The sequence below is a fragment of the Solea senegalensis genome, linkage group LG3 (genome assembly GCF_019176455.1).
Source record: "Solea senegalensis isolate Sse05_10M linkage group LG3, IFAPA_SoseM_1, whole genome shotgun sequence".
Lineage (NCBI taxonomy): Eukaryota > Metazoa > Chordata > Actinopteri > Pleuronectiformes > Soleidae > Solea > Solea senegalensis.
Genome location: NC_058023.1, coordinates 15,864,759 through 15,884,945, shown reverse-complemented (window position 1 = coordinate 15,884,945; position 20,187 = coordinate 15,864,759). Strand labels below are relative to the sequence as shown.

Sequence of the window (20,187 nt, the reverse complement as noted above, 5' to 3'; positions counted from 1 at the left end):
TACAACATTACATTACATTACATGTCATTTAGCAGACGCTTTTATCCAAAGCGACAATATAATTAATTGTTCAACCCATACTAAATAGGATGTTCTTACACCCACACAGGTAAGCTGTTCAGAAGACACAGCAAGAAAAATAGCATGTCTCTCCCTGACGATGATACCCCGCTGACATCGCAGGATTTGGCCAGGAAGTCTCAACATCAGCGACAGAAATCCTTTTCTGAGCGCAGCTGTAGCTTCAGTGCTGAAACCCGTGCTGGAATGCTCCTGGAGAAAGGCGTGGATGACATGGCCAGCCAGATGGGCGCCGATGCTCGTATCTTGACTGCAGCACTTTCTGCTGGCCAAAGTCCACCCCCCTGCAGTGTGTCCAAAGCACTCTTTAAAGACCTTGAAGAAGAGCCAGAAGATGAGCAGGGCTTGGTACTTGGTAAGCAGCCACTAGAGGAGCAGGTGGAGGAGGAGGAGGAGCAAGAGGAGGAGGTGGTGGAGGTGGCAGTGGCGGGAGCACCAGATAAAGAGAAGGTAGAAGAGGAAGATGTGGAGGAGACTGATGTACAAATCGAAGAACAAGAGACTGAGAAAACCGAAGCACAGGAGGAGGATGAGTCTGAGGTGCGAGGACTGACTCTGGAAAGGGCAGACGTGGAGGTAGGTGCTGACCCACTCTCCCTCCTGGTGTCAGAGACTGAAGAGTCGGCCTCTGTTACCAGCCAGGAGCCACCGCGCTCCGTGCCCGCTGTGGTGTCCCGCAACCTGGCAGAGGAGATCGAAATGTACATGAGCCTGCGAAGCCCTCTCGGCGTCAAGTCCTCCAGCATGGAGCTCCAGCAGTCCCAGGGAGACTCCACTGACGCCCCGGAGCCCAAGCAGCCTATGGCGCGCAGATCCAGCCTTCCCGTGCCTGCTGTCAAAACTCCAACTGGCTCCCCAGGTGACACACCCAAACGCAGCCCTAACACTGTCACTCGCTCCAAGACATTTGCTGTGAAGACGAAGACCCCGGCCAGCATCACTGCGAGCCCAAGCACGAGATCATCCTCACTGACTGCACTGGTCAAGTCCTCACAGGGAGGGTCTCTGGGCTCAGTCATAAACTCTATTTCAGGCATCAAGATGGACAATCTGTTGTCAGGCCCTAAAATTGATGTGCTGAAGTCTAGCATGAAGCAGGCAGCAAATGTAGCCAGCAAAGTTTGGGGCGCAGTGGCGTCAGCTTACTCTTACTCCGATGATGAGGTGAGTGTGCTTAAAGGGTAATTCCATGAATATAAAACTGTAGTGTGTAACATTAAGATGTAAACAAATGTCTGTTATATTCAAACCCGTCACATGAGTTCACACAATGCTGATTTAGCCAGCTCCACGTTTCTCTCTCTGTGTTTCTCGGTATAGCAGTTTAGATTTCATGGCGCCTGGTGACATTCCTGTGCTGCACACAGGAAGGGATTTGTTTTATATTAAGCCAGAGGCAACAGCGTCATTGCGTTTGTAAAGCGAGACAACTGCAAACAAGTTGGAGTATTACGGAGAATACAAAGAAGTCATTCAGAATCACTTCTGAATCAGCGCGTCTTGTCACTGACTGTCTTTGCACTGCTGCTGCTGCTGTATACACACAAACACTCCTTCAGTCACATCTGGCTTGATGGAGCCCATTTCCAGCTGACAAACGATTCTTTTCACAAAAACAAACAGATGCAGAATACTATCAATTACTAAAAATCACTGAAAGTTACGTACTGCAGCTTTAAAACTATTCTTTTTTTCTTTTGATTTCTCAGCTCTAGGTTGATTACGATCACATCTTTGTTCATTACTGCACGTTCATTTAGCAAATTAAAGACTACTGGTCTTTCACTTAACCAATCAGCACACATGTGATAAACTACAATGTAACATGTAACAAGTGCTCTCTCTCAAACTTAAATCTGCAGGAAGAACAAGCTCAGGGTGGTGGTGGCTTCCCATCACATCTGGATGATCACATGTTGGCAGCTCATGATGTAGATGACAGTCCTGAACGAGGGGCCATCCCAGGTTTGGTGGCTAACGGCTTAAACCAGAGCTCCACCAGCCTGGGCAGCAGCAGTGGCAGTAGCGACACTGGCCGAGGGACTCACCAGACATGTAAGCCCCCACACTCTGGCACAAACATGCATGAGAAGAGAAAGAGATGGACCTAAACGGGTGCTTTTGTCTTTTATCTGCAGATATAACTCAAGGACGTCCAGGCAGAGGTCCCGACTCTGAGCCAGGCTCCTCACATCATGCTTCCTCCTTGAGCATCTACCAGAACTGTGCTTTGGAGGTCAGACATTACTGCAGTGCTGCTGTGTTGGTGCTTCAACATGTCACATGGGTAACTGAGAGGTTATGTTTCCCTGATGACAGGTGCTGATGTCAAGTTGCTCCCAGTGCCGCTCCTGTGAAGCTCTGGTGTACGACGAGGAGATCATGGCAGGCTGGACAGCCGACGACTCCAACCTAAATACCAACTGTCCTTTCTGTCGCACAGCCTTTCTTCCCTTGTTGCACGTGGAGTTCCATGACTTGCGCACATTTACTGGGTAGGAATATGTTGTCACCCATGTCCTCTTAAATGTTGATTGGTGATGAATCACACAAGAAATAAGAATCCTGTTTTTCCCCCTCCACTTCCAGTCTCTATATGAATCCCAGTGCTTCAGGGGACAGTATTCACAGAACCAGCACCCATCCAACAGCCAGCAGTTCAGCCGACATTAAGACACCAGACCAAGTTATTTTCCCCGAAGAGGAAGCAGATCTTCGTCCTGGAGCACATAAGAGGTACAACTTCATTAACATCACTACAAGTTACTCTCAGATTAACCCTTCAATTGTCTGTTCACAAAGTTAATAATCCACCCACCTCTGCTCCTGACTCTTCTTAACCTTTTATGTTTCTAGTCTCATTCCAGAGCCTGTGCAGTCCGACCCTCTGGGTCTGCTGGAGCACCACGCACCAGGGAATCAGCGGAGGTGTAGTGGGACATCACTGACGCGTAGCAACAGTGTTGGAGGTCCATTACAGAATTTGGAATACTCCCAGAGACCAAGTCACGGTGTCTCCACAACCAGTCTGCCCTGCAGCTTGCTAGAGGTGTCGGTCAGTGCCACACGAATGCCTCAAATAAACTTCAAATAAACAAAGACACTTTTTTCCCAATATTGCAAGTAACTATATATCTGCAGTGTAGTAGGAATGTATATAACAGTTGGAATTGAATGCCTGTGTGTTTGTCAGGATGGCATGGGGGCCAAACGACCAAACCCCAAACCTGTGTCCGTCCCGTACCTGAGCCCTTTGGTGCTGCGCAAGGAGCTAGAGACCCTGTTGGAGAATGAGGGAGATCAGGTACTGAGAAGATAGACATGTTGGAGCCATTTGTGAAATCATTTTGAGCGTATTTTGACTGCTTTGAGTTGCTGAAGCTGAGCATTTCTGTAGCTGCACTGCAGCTTAATTCACTTAATTGGTTTATTGTTGATTGGAGCCAGCCCCCGCCTCTGATTGGCTGGATAATTATCATGCTGTCTGTGTGTCGAGAGTTTAGTTGAAGCTGTTGAGCTTGGAGAGTATGCTTGTTTTTGACCGTGCTATACACGTGATATACTTTATTCTGAAACCCACATGTGTTTTTTGTTGAAACCCACATAAGCTATGTTCCTCAATGTTATAGCTTAGTACAGCTGTTTTTTTTGACAGAGCAGACAGTGCCAAGGCATCAGACATGTCGGACAGTCAGCTTTCTAATCTGTCACATGTAGCTGTTTTTTCTCCTGTAAGTCCAACTTCTTTTTGTTCATTCAGGTGATCTACACCCACAAGTTCCTCAGCCAGCACCCCATCATTTTCTGGAACCTGGTATGGTATTTCCGTCGCTTGGACCTGCCCACTCACTTACCTGGTCTCATTCTTACCTCGGAACACTGCAACAATGGAGTACAGGTTGGGCTTTTTTATGCCAGCTTAATGAAGCGAGCTCCATCACAATGTCCCATTTGTTTCGATTTTCTCTTTTCTAGTTTAAAACAAAGTCATTTTGTAATATTATATCACATTTCTGTAATATAATAATATATAACATAATATGTAACATAATAGTATAATATATTATTTTTGCAGCTGCCACTGACATCACTGTCCCAGGACAGTAAGCAGGTTTATGTCCAGCTCCTCTGGGACAACATCAACCTGCACCAGGAACATGGCGAACCCCTGTACCTGCTGTGGAGGACCTTGTGTGAGTATGCACACACACACTCTCATGTCCGCTGTCATGTGTTTGTTGCATTATCTGAGTGTCAGATCACTTTTTCATTTCATGAGTGGTAATATGTGATATATTTGTATATCCAGACCTGTGGCTCTGCCACAACTGACTCAGCAACTTCTTTTTTAATCCTCTGTTATGGTATGAAAGTATACTTACTTATTATACTTAATGCAATATTATTGTTGGTCACAGGAGGTCAGACCTGAGGCCTATTAAAGGGATGGGTATGTGAGTTTGAGCTGTGCTAAAGGTTTTACTGCAAATGCTGTGATGGTGGTCTTTAGAAGCAAGAAGTAATACTTCCATTGATGTTGCTGCTGTTCTGTGTAGGATATGGTCAGTATTGTAATTGTGTTATATCATGCCCTCTGTATCATGAAGGTGTAGGAAATAACCGAAGGGAAGAGAAGAGAAAAAACAGCTACACATGTTTTTGTTGTGGTTTGCCATTCAGTCTAATCATCTTCAAGGCATTGAGCATGCTGCTCTCAACCAATAAAGCTAGCCAGAGTCATGGTATTTGTCAATCAGAAGTAAAGCTTGAACAGCTGTCGACTCTTAATCTCTCTGATTTGGTAATGCAACTGAGATGCTTGTGACCTCAAACAGTTCCCAGTTCTGAACCGTAGTTGGGAACCTCTGGTACCACGCTAATACACCTTGGCTTACCCCTAGCTCGTAACTAGTAACTGTGGCTGCTAACCGTACACATCACCTAATTTTCTTCTTCTCTCCTTTCTTACTCTCACAAACACCCAGTACCCACAGGGTCACAGCCTCTCTTAAAGGGCCAGGCTCGGCCTGCAACACTTGCATTATGTATGTAATGTGTGGATTATTTGTATGACTTTAATACAAAGTCAGGCCTTGCAAAAAGTATCAGTTTTATTGAAAAGACTGAAAGCACTGAAATTACATCAGAACAAAAACTTTTGGGAAACAACTGGCAGAAAAGTGTGGTGTGGCATATATACTGGGGAAAGATTCAGTCAAAAGACTTTTGTTTTTTCTTAAATCCCTGCTAATGTGAGTGTGTGTTTGTATTATTTCCTAGTGGAGAAGAAAGGGACACTGGCTCCAACAGACCACCAGGAGATTCGGACACTCCTCAACACAATTGTCCGCAACATCCAGACTAACGACGTGTACGGACCAATCAACCTGTTGATTCGAGAGATGAAGCGGCGCCCCGAGGGGTTCAAACGACAAAGGTCAGCCCTCCCCTTCCTTTCGACCTCATCAATTTCACACGCATTTATATAGTTTAAGCGTTATGTCATGTGCCTCATTTGTGTGGTCTGACTTTCTCTTAGGAGTATCTACAGGGAAATACTGTTTCTTTCACTGGTAGCCTTGGGACGGGAGAACATCGATGTAGGTGAGTATATTTGTCCAAGGCAAAGGTCAAATACTGCATTCCCACTGGTCAAAAACCCTGCTTGTGTTTGAATGCATTTGCTCTTAAATTGGCATCCACTTTGGGTTCATGCAGGTTTTTATCGGTTTGATGGGAAAGCAAGACCCGGTTGAACATGCCAGGTTTTATTCTTGGCAGAGACGCAAATTCTAAAGGAGACGTGCAATAATCTTCCAGACAAATAGCATAATGGTTAGCCATGATTTAGTTTGAACTGGGGACAGAAGTAAAAGATACAAACTAGTAACGACTGCAACATTGTCACTGAACTTCACTGTGTTGTTGATGTTGTCGTTGTCTTCTTCCTGCAACTCGTGTTGTTCCAGTGAGTTCACCTGGCTTCAAATACCTCCCAAGTACACCCTCTAATTTTAGTGTGAAAGAGGCTGAAGACTCAACTCCTGATGCCTTTTGAATAACCTGAGTCACATGAAGTCATTCTGTTAAGTGGATCAAAAAATTGTTGTTGTAAGTTATAAATCTCTATGAAATGTAGGAAATGGCATGTATATATGTTGAGTACGAAATCAACAGTTTCCTTCTGACATGTGCGGGTGGTTAAAGTCGAACGTAGCACAGCATTACCAACCTTGAAGAGGTACAAGGTACATTTAGTCAGTTATGTTCAAGACTTGTATTGCTCTCTGAACCTATTCTTAATTAGTTTTTTATCTAATTGTCACTTTGCATTCAGTTATGCCTTGTGTACTACTGCAATATACTGTACCTACTTTGTCTGTCCCATAGTTTGTCGCGTTGCATTCATGAATCCATTCTAAAAATGCATTTTACCAACAGCAAAACACATGGAAAATGTGTGATTAATGTGTGACCTTGATAAAATGTGGCGACTGTAGGATTGAATTTTGTTTTGTCAATTTTTGCATATATTATTCAAAGTCGCATTTTTTCCCCACAACTATTCAGTCAAGGGCCGTTTCTCAATATCCATACTTGTGCGTACTTGCGTACTCCCGTACTTGTGAAAACGTCATCAGCCTCAGTCCAAGTGCTGTTCCAATTCTCAAGTAAGCGAACAGGGAGGACGGTTCTCAAACCCGGAAGTGTTCTCGCTCCGCCCATTTTTTACCAAATATGCATCGGAGGTGACTTAGGATGGCCATGTATCCCAGAATACATTTCGGCGGAGCATAGCAGCAGATAATAGAAATATAAATCTGAAATAAATATTTTTCTGTGTTCCAGAACAAAGTTTTTCAAAGATCATTTGAGGCGAGAAATTAGTCATTTAGAAATCAAACATGTGGTTTGTGTATGACGATATGACGTATTTATAGTTTGACAGCAACGTTTGTCGGAGGTGATCAGCTCCGCCTCTGCGGACGCTCGGCGCTCACTGTGCCCGGCACAGAGCAGCGTTACCTCGGCCTGTCCTGATGAAATGATCCGCTGGCTCAGACAATACATACATACTTGCATACTTGAGTATTGAGAAACAACCACATACTTGTGTACTCCCGTACTTGGCAAGTATATACTCCCAGCGTACTTCTCAAGTATATACTTCCCAAGTAAGCAAGTACATACTTGCTATCTTGAGTATTGAGAAACGGCCATGCAGTACCGGCATGTCACATTACCCAGAAATCCTTGCAAATACACCAGCTGAGTGCAGGTAGAGATTTAAACAGCAGATGGCAGAGTCTTCCCATTTAGCAGAATTTAGCAGAATTTAAAGCAGAGCTTTTCAACTGTTTCACTCATAAACAGCGACTGTCCTTTCCCCCCTCTGACTGTGAACCTCTTTCCACTCTCTTCATACCCACAGAGGCCTTCGACAGGGAGTACCAGCTGGCTTACGATGAACTGAGCGCAGAGCAGCTCAAGTCTTTGCACCGCATCGACAAACCGCCCACCCCCAGTGTCCAGTGGTGCCTTAAATGCTTTGGAGCCCCTGTAATTTGACCACCAGCACCTGCAGCAAAGATGGAATATCTCGTTGGTCATGTGTGACTGCTGGAGGGAAGGGATCGGTTGATGACGCGGGGTGTGTGCGAGGAAAAAAAAAGTGATTAAACACCTCCGGTTGTCCAAACATGGTACTTCTTCTACCCTCTGTTTTGAAAGATGCCCATTGTCTGCTCCTTTTTTACTACTTTATCTAGATTTTCATAGGTTTTCTAAGCAGACGGCGACAAGTGGGACTGTTTTTGAAGTCTCCTTCGACAGGAGCAGTGAAACTGGTGGGACTGGCTGGTGCGTTTTCTATATATAGTGGGTGTATAGAATGATTAATCACTGTACAGAATGTATTTGCTGCCCCTATGGTGTAGACATACTTGCTGTGTGCGTGCGTGTGTGATCATGGTGTCAACTTCCTGGTCTAGTAGTCTTTTCCCCAATTTTGCTTTTCCCATATTAAATCAGGATGGGTTTTTGAGACTATACAGGCCTTAACTGTTCCTCTCTGCACTTTCTAACAAACAGAAAAGCATCATATTCACTTGTCTTTTTGTACATATTTCTATTAGCGGGAGATCTGAAACCAGAGGTGCCTACTTTTTTGGAGGCAAGAAGTTGTGATGTCTGTGTCCCAAGTCTTATCAAATGTTTCACTGTATATGTACGTGTTCAGGATGAGGCTCCTGTCTGTGTAAATATGTGCCGGTAGCAGACATGTAAATGGGAGAAGACTGTAAATGACAATCACTCAATTCACTAAAACTGATCCACAACATTCCACACTTCTGCAATCAGAGCAGGTCATAAGGAAGTGTCAGTCTCTGATTAAATCCTGCTATTTAAGAAAATTAAAATGAAATAAATCAGTTGTAAGTAAAAAAAAAATAATGTAAGAAACGTGTGCCACACTACTGATCATGATCAAGACCCACGTTCTAAACGACAAAACAGCAGCAGCTCGGTGCAGAACCTCAGTCTCACATTTATCAGTCCAGCTTGTATTTTAATTATCTGCATTTTTAACAGTATCTCTCCGTACTTGCCTCAGCTTATATACCTTATTCTTATGAATTACAACCATCGATTGCATGCACTTGGGCTTTTCTGCACTCAAGCATAGAATGAAGCAGTAAAGATGTTTTAAATAAGGAATATTATTTGCGGACAGGATGCCTTTTATGGTTTACATTCAGTAGCTTTGACTATTTATGGCAGCAAAAAAGGATTTTCTGCACAGCTGATACTGTGCGTGAGAAGCCGATGGCCTTGACATGACATTCCACTAAATGATGAAACAGACAGGAAGTGCTGTGATGAGCTGTTGGGAAGTGGGTATAGAAGCAGAACAAGTGTTGCTGACATGTACAGATGTAACATTTTCAATTTGCACTTCTTAGATTGTAGTCCTGACCTTAACCAGTGGGAATGAGGGGATGAGACCACCTCAGAATATTAACAATATTCTTTTTTTCCCCCTCCAAAACAAAAAGAAATATTCAGTTATTTATTTTTGTATTATTGGCATTTGGATTGCAGTCAGTGTCGTAATAGTAAAACAGCCTTTTTAAGACTTAACTATTCCTCCTTCCCCTTTTAATCTTCTAGTCTTCAGGGTTTTCACCTTGTTGTGACTTTGTACATTTGGTCTCTTTATGGCAGAGGATGTACAGGAATTACGTGATCTCTCTTACCGTCCTGTGGAAAGGAATCGAATGTCTACACTTAAATGCGCTGCAATAAATGAATTTGTGAACTGATTGGAAGTGAAATGTTTCTGTTTTTTGTCTATTTGTATTGTCTCATGTCAGATTTGAGGATGATTATTTCTCACCATGCATACAAAAATACTTTTTATAGCTCAGATTTGTAACATTTGGATTTTTTTTTTATTATCATTACCCTTTTAACAAATTTCCAGCCCATTTGTTCTACTCTTGATTTTAAACTACCAATTTGTCAACTACTATTATACACTGTATAAAAAAAAATAATACATGAAAAATAATATATAATATATAACCGAGTAAAAGAAGAAAAATCAAATCATCCCCAATGTGCTTCCGCCAAGCGAGATAGTCCCTTGGAGAGCTTCGTGACTGCGTTTCCGGTTTGGCGTATGAATACCTTGATGACACCTGCAGCTTCAGGTGCGTGTTGTTTCAGCCGCATCACTGAGGCAGACCGTGGACGAAGATGCCGCTGAGACGCACGAGAAACGCAGGAAATGTCCAGATGAAAGAGCAGCTGAGCCGGGAGATGCGGCACAGCCGGCTGGCGCCCTTCATTCAGCAGTTTGAGAAAGAAGGTTTGGTCGTTTCTGCTGCTGACATAATGTCAATTTCTTTTTTTAATTTTACAACCACTCTGCGAGGAAAAACTGACGTAAGAAACGTGTATTTTCTAATTAGCGCAAGAGCGCATGAACGAGTTGGAGGCCAAAATGGAGAACATGTTGTCCACAGTGGACAAGGTCTTCAAAGTGGAACTGATGAAGATGCCTCCTTCTCTTCTAAATACACTCATTGGAGATTTAATCAGTGGTGAGACGTATTTTCTGTCTTATTCGTTCATGTAAATCTAGTTAGCTGAAATTCATAACTTGGTTTGTCTCTAATTATCACATTTTCCTGTGTTAGAAGAGCAAATCTCAGCAAGTGATGTCTCCATTGCAATGAAGGTGAGCCAAGTGACTTGCACTGCACTAAGGTCAAAAAAATCATGGTGTGATTAATCTTGACAGATATAAATAGGATTTAGCGTCATCTATGAGTGAAGTTGCATGTTGAACCTAAAAATCGCTAACCCATGCTAGCTTTCAGTTATCATTGAAACTCAAAAGTTTGTCCATTAAAAACATGATGGCCTCCATAGAGAAGACCCACTCATGGGGCACCTTTTGCTGCCTTTATTCACACCATTATAATGTCAAAGCATGATGATATGACATTGTTTGTAGGATATGTTGACAAATAGAACATTAGAAATGCACAGTTTTGAGGCATGTGAATTACTGCAGCAACACAGCATTTTGTCATTATGCTGTTTTGTCAAGTATCTGCAGCTCTACCATCTAAATGATTCATTATAACAGACATAATTGTCCCTTTTCGTGCAGAATGAGTCCCCCCAGATGCACAAACCCCTAAAGAGAGTGCCCAGTAAAAGAGGTGACTTGTTGTCCTGAAATAATTATCAATTGTTTGTCGACTTTAATTGTGTGACGGTTTAAACTTTTTATTTTTTGTAGGGAAATCAACCGATTCTCCACCAGTCCTGTCTGCCACGGTCCAGAAATCCTCGAACAAGACACCTAAGGTAGATGGTTGACACTGATAGGCGAGGATGGCGTTCAATTTTTGGGTTGCGTTCTTTTTAGAGTCCTGAAATTGTCTGAGGCACACCCACATGGCAGCCCGTTTTGACATTACTCGTAGGAAGCTCAAGATGTGCGATTTGATCGCCATGTTGTGGTTTTGCAACGGGATGTTAACAGGCGTCACCTGTAATCAGGCACCTAATGTAAATTTACAAAGCTGAAGTCATGTTCTATTGAAGAAGAGCTTTAACCATAAATTGAGACCATTACCGCCTCAGAAAAAGCATTTACTGAGGTAAATGAAGTCAGAAGTAGGAAGAAGTATTCTTCCATAGACTTCTACTCAAACGGAATTATTTTTGCAACCGGTGGAGTCGCCCCACTCCGCTCGCCTGGAACCTCGCCAGAGCAGATACTAAAAAAAGTATAACTATGCTAGTGTAAACGCAACTTAACCGTGCTGTGCCAAGGCGAGTGAAGCCGGTGGAAACACGCCAATACACTGGCTAGTTTCTGTTCAGGCTGCTGTAGAGACGAGCCTCCTTAAAGCAAGGCCCTTACCTTAAGTGCACAGAAAAGGCTTATTCTAAGGCTTTTTTTTGTAATTTAAACTATTTGGATCATTGATCTGTTTGAACTGTTTTTTTGTTTTTTTTTAAGTTCTCACATAATTCAGCTACTTAAATGTGAATATTTTCTGGTTTCTTTGCTCCTATATAAAAGAAATAATCATCATAAACAAGTAACTTTTTCGACAAAACCAGACATTTTATTGACCAAACGATTAATAGAAAAAAAAATCATCAGATTATGAAAATAATAAAGTGGAATAACTTTGTTTTCATAACGTTCAGAAGAAGAATTTGACCTCATAATGTGGGGTCAAAACAAATGTCACCAGGACCGTAAGATGTTTGTTGATCATTTATTTTTTTGTTTATAGGCCGTCACTGGAAGAAAAATGACCAGAACGTTAGCTGGGAGTAACAGCACTGGAAATCTCAGGTGAGACTGCTGTGAGGTTGTACATAGTGTCTTCATCAGGGTGAGCTGTGACATTGCTGTTGTTTTTTTCCGAAGTTCCACGGCCACTGTCAAGAGAACTCGGAGCCGCGTGACCAAGACGAGTGAACAGAACAAACCCAAACTCAGGTTCAGACCGTTTCATCATTTACCCTCAGCTGATATTTGCACATTCTGGTTCAAATCAGTTTATTTGGTGGTACTTGTTAATATGAGGAATTAATTATACCATGTATGCTGTCCCCAGGTCTGTCGTCTCCACTGGTGACCTCCACTGTTCATTGGCAGGCTCGGCTGCACACATCACTGTAACCACAGCACAGGGCCAGGTACAATAATGCTTCTTCTCCTTCTTACCAGCTGTTGAATTAACGTGTCAATTAGACACATTTTGTGTTTTTTTATATATACCACAATGAATCTGAAATGAAGCTATCATGACGTGATTAAAGTGTGGACTCTCAGCTTTAGTTTGAGAGATTGAACAAAACAATTGCATTAACCGTTGAGGAATTATAAGCGTTTTTATACATTATTGTTCATTTTCAGGGTCCACAATTTGATTGTTTCAATTCAAATTCATTGTAGTGCATACATACAGTATGAGGCTAAATGAACATACAGAGTGTCTTTGTTCAAATACATATGTACCTTACTCTTGTGAGTAGCATGTGTATGTGTGATGCAGTCACCACACATATACTTGTCTGTGTTTCCCTGTTTTGTCACTCACCAGTTTGCTCACTTGCCACTATAGCCTATATAAAGAGGGGTCAGTCGGAAATTGGTCTGTTGGTTGCAGTGACAAAAATTAAGTAGTACTATTGTTTCCCTTTTATTTTTGTAAATGGATGTTTGTGTATGTAGATTTGTTTGCATTCTTTTGGTCTTTGTCCTCGACTATGCCATTGTTTTGTTGTTGGAGAAGAACCCCGCCACAATTTACATTGGCCAACTTCAGAGTCTCCTAAAAAAACAATCACAAACCCCAGACTGATATTCCATCTCCAATGAGACTGAGATGCAATGTGGCATTAGCCAGGCTGATTTGTGTATTCTCTGCAGTTCATAGAATTGTTATGAAGTACAGTGTATATCTACTTCTCTTTTGTTTAGGCTGTCAGTTTTTCTGAAGAGACCAAAGATGAAATTAACCTGGACATGTTGGATGATGTTGCGTGGTGCCAGATTCAGAAGCTGACGGTAATCAGTGCACTTTAAAAAGAAAAAAAAGAGCAAACGACTCCAGAATATTTTTCAAATAATATCTTCTTACACACCTAAAATACAGGACTGTATTTGACTGTAAATTTGTTTTGGGACTTTTCAGAGTCTAATGGCGTATCTGTCCAGGCGAAATCGCTGCCAGCGATGAGTAAAGATGCCTGAACGCGTTGGTTTTATGTTTTAAACTTTAATTTTTTATTATATTCGTTTATAATCTTTAAAAAAATACACAATAAAGCTCATTTGTGATATCTTTTGTGACTGAACAAACATTTGTTCCACGTTATTAAAATGGCTTTTGTCAAAGCAGTGGTTACAGCATCAGTATCCCAATCTGAAATTAATTTCAGAAGTTCAGCTTGTATGTGATTAATTTGAGTCAATCTTTTTACCAGTCTGAACTCTAAATCCTCAAATGAAGTCTATAAAAGAATCGCACAATGAATAAAAGCAACTTTTGCTTTTCATGTACAGAAAAAAGACAGACTATAAATAACTGGTTTAAAGTTTATGTAGGATTAAGCTCAAAATTAGGTTTTCACAGATTGGCTCAAAATTTGTTTGTTATACTTTTTTCTTTTTAAAAAAAAGAAATGTTGACTTGGACAAGAAAAATAATTACAGCAAAATATGTAAATTTTTCAAAAGTATAAAAGTGAATTATGAAACTACATCAGCGCTGTGGTGAGTGTCTAAAACATCAGAAAACACAGCAGTCACGTACTGCCGCCGATCAAGAACATGGACAGCAGTGGTTTACTGTTGCTGCTGGGAGTGTAGTGACTCCATCTCCTCCTCCCTATGACGCTGGGTGGAGGAAAAGCTGGAGGACCTAACTGAGCTCCGACTGACAGCAGAGGCCGGTGTGATAGTCGGCTCAGGGGACGTGAGGGAGTAGAACGGACCGACGAGCCAGTTGAGCGGGGTGTTGTTGACCAGATAATCCATGACGTTGTCGAGAGAATTATTCATTTTCCTCAGCTGCACTCTGCTGCTGCTCAGCATGCTGTCGGGCAGCTCTCCCAGTGCTGTGGCCTTGCTGAAGTTAGTGTAGACCTCTGAAGCAGAGTGGCTGAAGGACAGCGCTTCCCGCTGGATGTGGTTGGGGAGGCCCTGCAGGCTGGAGACAAGGACCAGACAGGTGGTCTGGAGCTGCTGGGTGAGGGAACGTGCCAGGGTCAAGGTGTGAGACTCGATGACCTGAGTGGAAAGGACGACGGATTTATGTCACACAAAAACGTGGATTACACAATACAGACTGGAATAGTGTGTTGGTGTTTCCGCCTCCTAACCTCTGCCTCATGACTGTTCTCCTGGTTTGACCTTTTGGACCTCCATGTCACCAGAGAGCTCAGCTTATCATTTACCATCTGATTAGCCCCGCTGATATTCTTTCTGCCATATTCAATCTGGAAAAACAAGAGCTTAAGTGAACCATTTTGGGGGGAAAACATCTAATGAATGTGACAGCAGTTTAGTTGAAGGATAAAGCATAAAAATAAATATTAAGTAGTATAAAACATTTCCATATTATAAGGAAAGTAAGGAGCCAATGATAGACACTGCTCAGCCACAACATTAAAACTACAGCTGCAACAATGAATTGACTATTTGAGTGTTTTTTTGACATTGAAACAGGTTCTCTGATTTGTCAGCTTATCCCAAAGAAAATAAAAATTAAACTGGTAACTGCTTGTACAAAAGTGGCAGATCTGTGCTTTTCTGACTCAGGCTCTGAAGATGTGGAAAGTTAGTGACTGAAATATACAAGTATTGAAATCATTCATGTTAAAACCAGTTTCAGATATTCACCACAGAGCCACAACATTTAAGCCAGTGACTGGGTGTAATGTTTAATTTAAGGGGAAGAATCACCATGTCAACTGTGGAGTTTATCTGCGAGATGAAATCCATGCTGCGTTGCTTGCTGTCTTGGATTTTGGCCACAGCGCTGGTGTACGCTCGCTTCCTCAGCTTGGTGGAAAGGGAGCCCAGTCGAACATAGTAGCTCAGCTCCCCCTTATCGAATCCTTTCACGGTCCTTGCCTCCAGCTCTGTCATAAGAGAGGGAAATGCTAAAAGGTACCTGAGAAATGTGTCGTCTTAAATTTTGAAGAAATGTCAGCCGGTCAGTGAGCCTTTCAGCCATGGAAACCAGTAAAAATATGATATAAAGCACTGTAGTGTAACATTTTGCAGTTAAAAGTAGCTTTAAAGCCATTAAATAAACACTTATTCACTGGTTAATCCCTAAAAAGGAATAAGGGTTGTTTATGAGCTTTTGCATGCCACAGTTGGCTCTAAACAACAGCTCCTTTAGTGTTGGAGATAAACAAACCACTAATGCCAATTCAGATTCTCAGAAAAGCATAAAGGAGCCCTGTTTTCCCCAAAACTAGAGCAAAAACATTCTTGACAACATAATCCAGCTACTGCTTGTACAGCGTGTTGCAGATAAACATGCTTCATTTCAATAGCCTCTGTTGTAGTATATCCTGGTTTATAGAATGCAGAAATAATTCTGATAATCTTTTTAGAACTTATAAGTTGTGTGGTATCTTGTGGCTGTTGCTGAATGTTTTAATAGGATAGGAAATAAAGTACTTGTTGCAGTTTTGTGTTAGTTTAAGTTGTAAATAATTATTGTTTTCTTTTGGCCTCTTGCTCTCTTGGCGTCACCATAATGGATCACCTGCTTTTTTAGTAATCTGCATTTTTTTTTTATGCCCTTCCTGATGCAACCCTCCCATTTATCCAGGCTTAGGATCAGCACTCAGATGTGGCTGAGAATGTCCAGTTGACCTAATCAATAGTGATTGGGTACTTTGCTCAGAGGTACCCCCGGCAATCTTCGGTTTACAAGCCAAGTTCCCTTTTCCCAAGCATAAACCACACCTATGACGTGGGGTCAGGAGTTAATTTGTGTTTGTGCCCCACTCACCCAGCTCCTCCTCCCTCAGAGGCAGGTACTGCTCCACCAGGCTCTCAGACGTACTGAGAGCTGTGTCCACTCCACTGCTGACCAGCCGGACCACCCTGCTCTCCAGCACTGTGCTGACACTCCCAGTCACTACTGTCCTGGTCTTCTCCACCCCATCTTGCACCACGCCTCGGGTCTTTTCCACAACGCTGGTCACAGTGTCCTTGGCACTGAACACGGTGCCTGTCACAACGTCTTTAGCCGTGTTTACCACGTCCTTGGCACTGGAGACGATCTTGGGTGGGGAAAAGAGGCATGGACAAATTTCATGTCACCATAATGATTGAGAAACATGGGTCATTTTGGATGAACCCTCAGGAGATTGGCCAACATAAAACTGTGATTTAGGACATTGTGCAATTCAGTCTGGCAATCCAGAGACATACCTGGTCGGAGGGATGGTGAAGAATTGGCAAGGTTTTCTCAATCTTGTCCAGACCTTTACAGGCCAGGTCGTTGGCAATGGCAACTGTTGACAACAAGGAAGCATATCATAAATTTATCTGATCAAATAAAAAAATATTTTTCTTTGGATCAAAAAAGAAAGAAAATTGGCTGGAAGTCCAATATCATGCATCCCTAATCCGATCCAGTGATTCTGACCGGCATTAAACCGATGATGATGCCAAGTATCGCATTGACTCATCTCTAGATATTATTGATGATCAAATTTAAAGTAAAAGGCTGGAAAAAAGTTATTAGTCGACCCAAATAAAAACTCTGCCATGATCCTTCTGTGGGTCCTGACCTGAGTTTTCTGGGAATGACTGCTTTAAAATATACTTGGAAACAAATGGACTAGGCTAATGAAGTTTATGTGGTTTGCTTTAGTGTGATGAGTGAACAGGAGAATCTGGGTGAAAGATCACGATGAGTCACAGGCCACCGCCCAACTTGAACTTCCTGTGTGACTCAGATAGTCCACACACGACTGTCCTCATGCTTTCACTTTAGTTTCATAGGTTTTGTTTTGACATTTAATACATTTTGAAACCACGTCGACACAGTATTCAAGGCGTGTTATTACTGTTATTTTTAATTTTTTTTTTAATGAAATGTCTTACTCTGAGGTTCCAGCTTGTCCATGATGGGCGAGGCAGTGGTGAGGGCCACAGAGGTGATGGTGCGGACCCCGTGCTCCGCTGCCTCACACACACTCCTGATGTACGGGTGGGTGTCTTTGGTGCTGCAGTACATGCTGGACACCAGGCCGTAGGTGGAGCTGACCAGGGGGAGGCTGGTCACCCTCTCCACCACATTCTGGAAGACAACACAAAGAGTTAATGTAGAAAATATATGATATGAAAACCATAGTGTTAACATTTTGCAGTTAAGAGAAACTTTAAAGCTATTAAACAAACGGTTATTGACTGGTTAATCCCTAAATAGGGATAAGGGTTGTTTGTTCAGTTGGCTCTAAACAACTGCTCCTTTATTGCAGGAGATAAACAAACCACTAATGCAAATTCAGATTCTGAGAAAAGCATAAAGGTGTATACATTAAAATCAAACGTTTACTTATGCTATTATGTTATTTTGACCAGAGGTGTTCAAAACTAGGCTGCCAAATTCAATTTATACTAGAGCAGAAACAATTCATCGATTAATAATCAATTACTAAATGAATCGACAACTATTTTGATCATCGATTAATCGGTTTGAAGCTTTTTTCATGATTAAAAAAGATTTCCTATTGTTTAAGCTTCTTAAATGTGAATATTTTCTTAATTTCTTTGCTCTGGATAACATGTTTTCTCTGGGTTCTCCAGTTTCCTCTCAGTCTCAAAACATGCAGAGGTTAACTGGACACTCTAAATTGACCTGTAGGTGTGAATGTGCGAGTGAATAATTGTTTGTCTCTGTGAGTTGACCCTGCGAGGGTCTGCTTTTAAAGTAATTTTACTCTTACTAAAGTATGTTTTTCTCTGCATCAAATGTTGAACAGATCAAGGGACATTATTTCATTATTTATTATTTAATGTTGATGACTGCAAACTCTTTTGGATCAGCTACTGGAATTCCCCTCTTCCACTTAAACTGCCCTATTCTGGGTGGTTAAGTTATGAAGGTTATGCCCAGGTCATTCTTTTCCCCTGCATTTTTAGCCAGTAAAACTAATATTACAACTCTGGTAATCTGAAAAACCTTTCACATTTGATGTGTGGTTGAAGGATTCGCATAATAGGTTGCACCTTGACCTGAAGATCAAATACATCGACCCTGACATTCTGTCTCGAGCTTGATGATCGTACCACTGGCTTCTGTAATGACGTGTTTGTGTGTGAGAGAGAGACCGACCATCAGCGGGTTTAGATTTGTTGGTGTATGAAATTTACATAATCAATAAATCCATCACTTATTTTTTGATAAGTTGTTTGGTTCCGAAAATGTTGATCATTGTTTCCCAAACATCAAAATTATGATGTTCTCAAATGTCACATTTTATTTGTTGTAAAGAGCAAATAAACCACATTCACATATTCACATTTACATTATTATTGTCAATATTAGTGGTTGCAGCTCTACTTGAATGGTTTTCCCTAGATATGTTAACTCTCTTATCCTAACCATCAACCTCTCCCTTTCAAATGAGCTATTCTTACTACTACTAATTTGACCTCAACATCAGTAAAATGTCATCAAATGCGAGTTATGTTTCCACCTCTGAGTAACCACCTCTGACTTCACGCTTATACATTAGTACATATAATAGTAAGTACAAATACTTCAAAGACTCACCTGATTGGAGATGACGTCAGCGGCTACCATGTCTGCTCAATACAAAACACAGAGAGAGAAGATAACCTGAAAGTTCAACTCCCGCGTTACAATACAATACAACACAAACACAGGATACTCGATTTCCCGTAAATAAAAGTGACAAAAAATGTTTCAATTAATTAAATGATAGTTGTCGTTCTGGTTATGAAGCAGCACTTACTCAGTAATGTGTTTCTTCTCAGTGAGATGTCAGCTATTGAGTGGGAGACTTCAGCGGGTATATTTGTACGGCGTAAATTATCGCGAGACTTCGCGCCTGCATAGTTTCTAGGGCAAAGGTAAAAGGGGTAAAAGTTTAGTGGAGGAAAATCCTTCCGTCACGAGGCCCAGGCTATGACACGTACACATTACAGCAGGCTCATTTCTTACTGTTTCGTAAGCCAGTGGCATTTTTTCAAGTCAGTGGAGGATTAATAAGATTTTCCACAGACTGAGTTAAACACATTATCTAACTCTAAAGCTATTTTCACAAGTAACCACAGAGCTACAGGTTTATAACTGGGTGTTAGAATTCAAGCTTAAGATACATATATTTCATTTCGTTAACATTTACAATACGATAGAGTAATACATTTGTAACCATCTTATTTCTATGGTAATCACTCAAACGCTTATTTCCAGAATAAAAGCTTGCTAATAACAATGGATAATGTTTGTGGGATATAAGGGAGGATTCATTTCAACTGTATCATGTATAAAATGGTAATTATCAATTTTGATAAACACATGAGGGTCATTTCTCAATACCAAGCTATTATCGCTATTACAGATTGTGTTTCTATTTTATATCCATATATTGTCTATATTGTATATAATGGCTTATTTATGATGTTAATTTTATTCAGTTTATTTTCCTCTAATATTTATACTGTTTTTATGCTCAGCCAAAACAAATTCCTTGTATTATGAAAGCTTTACTTTGCAATAAACCTGATTCTGATTACCTGGATATTATAACATGATATTACTGCTATTAGCACTTTATTACCATTGTTATTACCATGGTCAAAACCCCCCACCTAAAGAATATCACCAACCACTGCTCCTATACACCGGATTAAATTAATTTTGTAGGTATAACACAGGTATATGTGTATTTTAGAATAATATCGTTTTCATACTCATGTCCAATCAAACTTAAGTGCCTTTTCCTCAAATACACACAGAAAAACTAATTTTGCCTTCCAGTAAAGACAACACCCCTAAATAATTC

The 20,187-nt window shown here is 41.4% G+C and overlaps 3 protein-coding genes across 5 annotated transcripts in view; 2 read left to right on the top strand and 1 right to left on the bottom strand.

Moving 5' to 3' along the window:
* The window catches only part of dennd4c (DENN/MADD domain containing 4C), a 46,092-nt gene extending 36,688 nt beyond the window's left edge, over window positions 1-9,404 (top strand). For both annotated transcript variants that reach the window (XM_044021269.1, XM_044021267.1), the window contains 12 exons: window positions 110-1,245; window positions 1,944-2,136; window positions 2,220-2,317; window positions 2,401-2,576; window positions 2,671-2,817; window positions 2,938-3,136; window positions 3,275-3,385; window positions 3,842-3,979; window positions 4,157-4,274; window positions 5,362-5,518; window positions 5,621-5,685; window positions 7,514-9,404. In XM_044021269.1, coding sequence (XP_043877204.1) covers window positions 110-1,245; window positions 1,944-2,136; window positions 2,220-2,317; window positions 2,401-2,576; window positions 2,671-2,817; window positions 2,938-3,136; window positions 3,275-3,385; window positions 3,842-3,979; window positions 4,157-4,274; window positions 5,362-5,518; window positions 5,621-5,685; window positions 7,514-7,650 — 2,675 coding nt within the window. In that variant the 3' untranslated portion in view covers window positions 7,651-9,404. The remainder of the gene's footprint in view (window positions 1-109; window positions 1,246-1,943; window positions 2,137-2,219; window positions 2,318-2,400; window positions 2,577-2,670; window positions 2,818-2,937; window positions 3,137-3,274; window positions 3,386-3,841; window positions 3,980-4,156; window positions 4,275-5,361; window positions 5,519-5,620; window positions 5,686-7,513) is intronic.
* Window positions 9,405-9,785: 381 nt separating this feature from the next.
* Window positions 9,786-13,384, top strand: cdca9 (cell division cycle associated 9). Of its 2 annotated transcripts, none has more exons than XM_044022546.1 (10): window positions 9,786-9,952; window positions 10,056-10,187; window positions 10,287-10,324; window positions 10,763-10,814; window positions 10,895-10,962; window positions 11,907-11,968; window positions 12,044-12,115; window positions 12,234-12,315; window positions 13,103-13,189; window positions 13,317-13,384. In XM_044022546.1, the coding sequence occupies exons 1-10, from the start codon at window positions 9,841-9,843 to the stop codon at window positions 13,359-13,361; spliced, it is 750 nt and encodes a 249-aa protein (XP_043878481.1). In that variant the 5' UTR covers window positions 9,786-9,840; the 3' UTR covers window positions 13,362-13,384. The 2 variants fall into 2 exon arrangements, with proteins under 2 accessions (XP_043878481.1, XP_043878480.1); XM_044022545.1 differs by having other exon boundaries at window positions 10,284-10,324.
* A 322-nt stretch (window positions 13,385-13,706) lies between these two features.
* Window positions 13,707-19,182, bottom strand: plin2 (perilipin 2). The gene is made up of 8 exons (XM_044022544.1): window positions 19,135-19,182; window positions 18,933-18,964; window positions 17,258-17,453; window positions 16,580-16,662; window positions 16,155-16,428; window positions 15,089-15,267; window positions 14,506-14,622; window positions 13,707-14,413 (listed from the first exon to the last, which is right to left on the bottom strand). The coding sequence occupies exons 2-8, from the start codon at window positions 18,960-18,962 to the stop codon at window positions 13,970-13,972; spliced, it is 1,323 nt and encodes a 440-aa protein (XP_043878479.1). The 5' UTR covers window positions 18,963-18,964; window positions 19,135-19,182; the 3' UTR covers window positions 13,707-13,969.
* Window positions 19,183-20,187: the final 1,005 nt, after the last annotated feature.

Excerpts from the sequence above, each read along its gene's own strand:
- cdca9 (XM_044022545.1), top strand. The coding sequence starts at position 9,841 with ATGCCGCTGAGACGCACGAGAAACGCAGGAAATGTCCAGATGAAAGAG. Across the intron at positions 10,963-11,906 it reads CCTCGAACAAGACACCTAAG|GCCGTCACTGGAAGAAAAAT; the intron begins GTAGATGGTTGA and ends TTTTGTTTATAG. Across the intron at positions 12,316-13,102 it reads TAACCACAGCACAGGGCCAG|GCTGTCAGTTTTTCTGAAGA; the intron begins GTACAATAATGC and ends TCTTTTGTTTAG.
- plin2 (XM_044022544.1), bottom strand. The coding sequence starts at position 18,962 with ATGGTAGCCGCTGACGTCATCTCCAATCAG. Across the intron at positions 15,268-16,154 it reads TCTGAGGGAGGAGGAGCTGG|AGCTGGAGGCAAGGACCGTG; the intron begins GTGAGTGGGGCA and ends CTCTTATGACAG. Across the intron at positions 14,623-15,088 it reads TAAACTCCACAGTTGACATG|ATTGAATATGGCAGAAAGAA; the intron begins GTGATTCTTCCC and ends TTGTTTTTCCAG.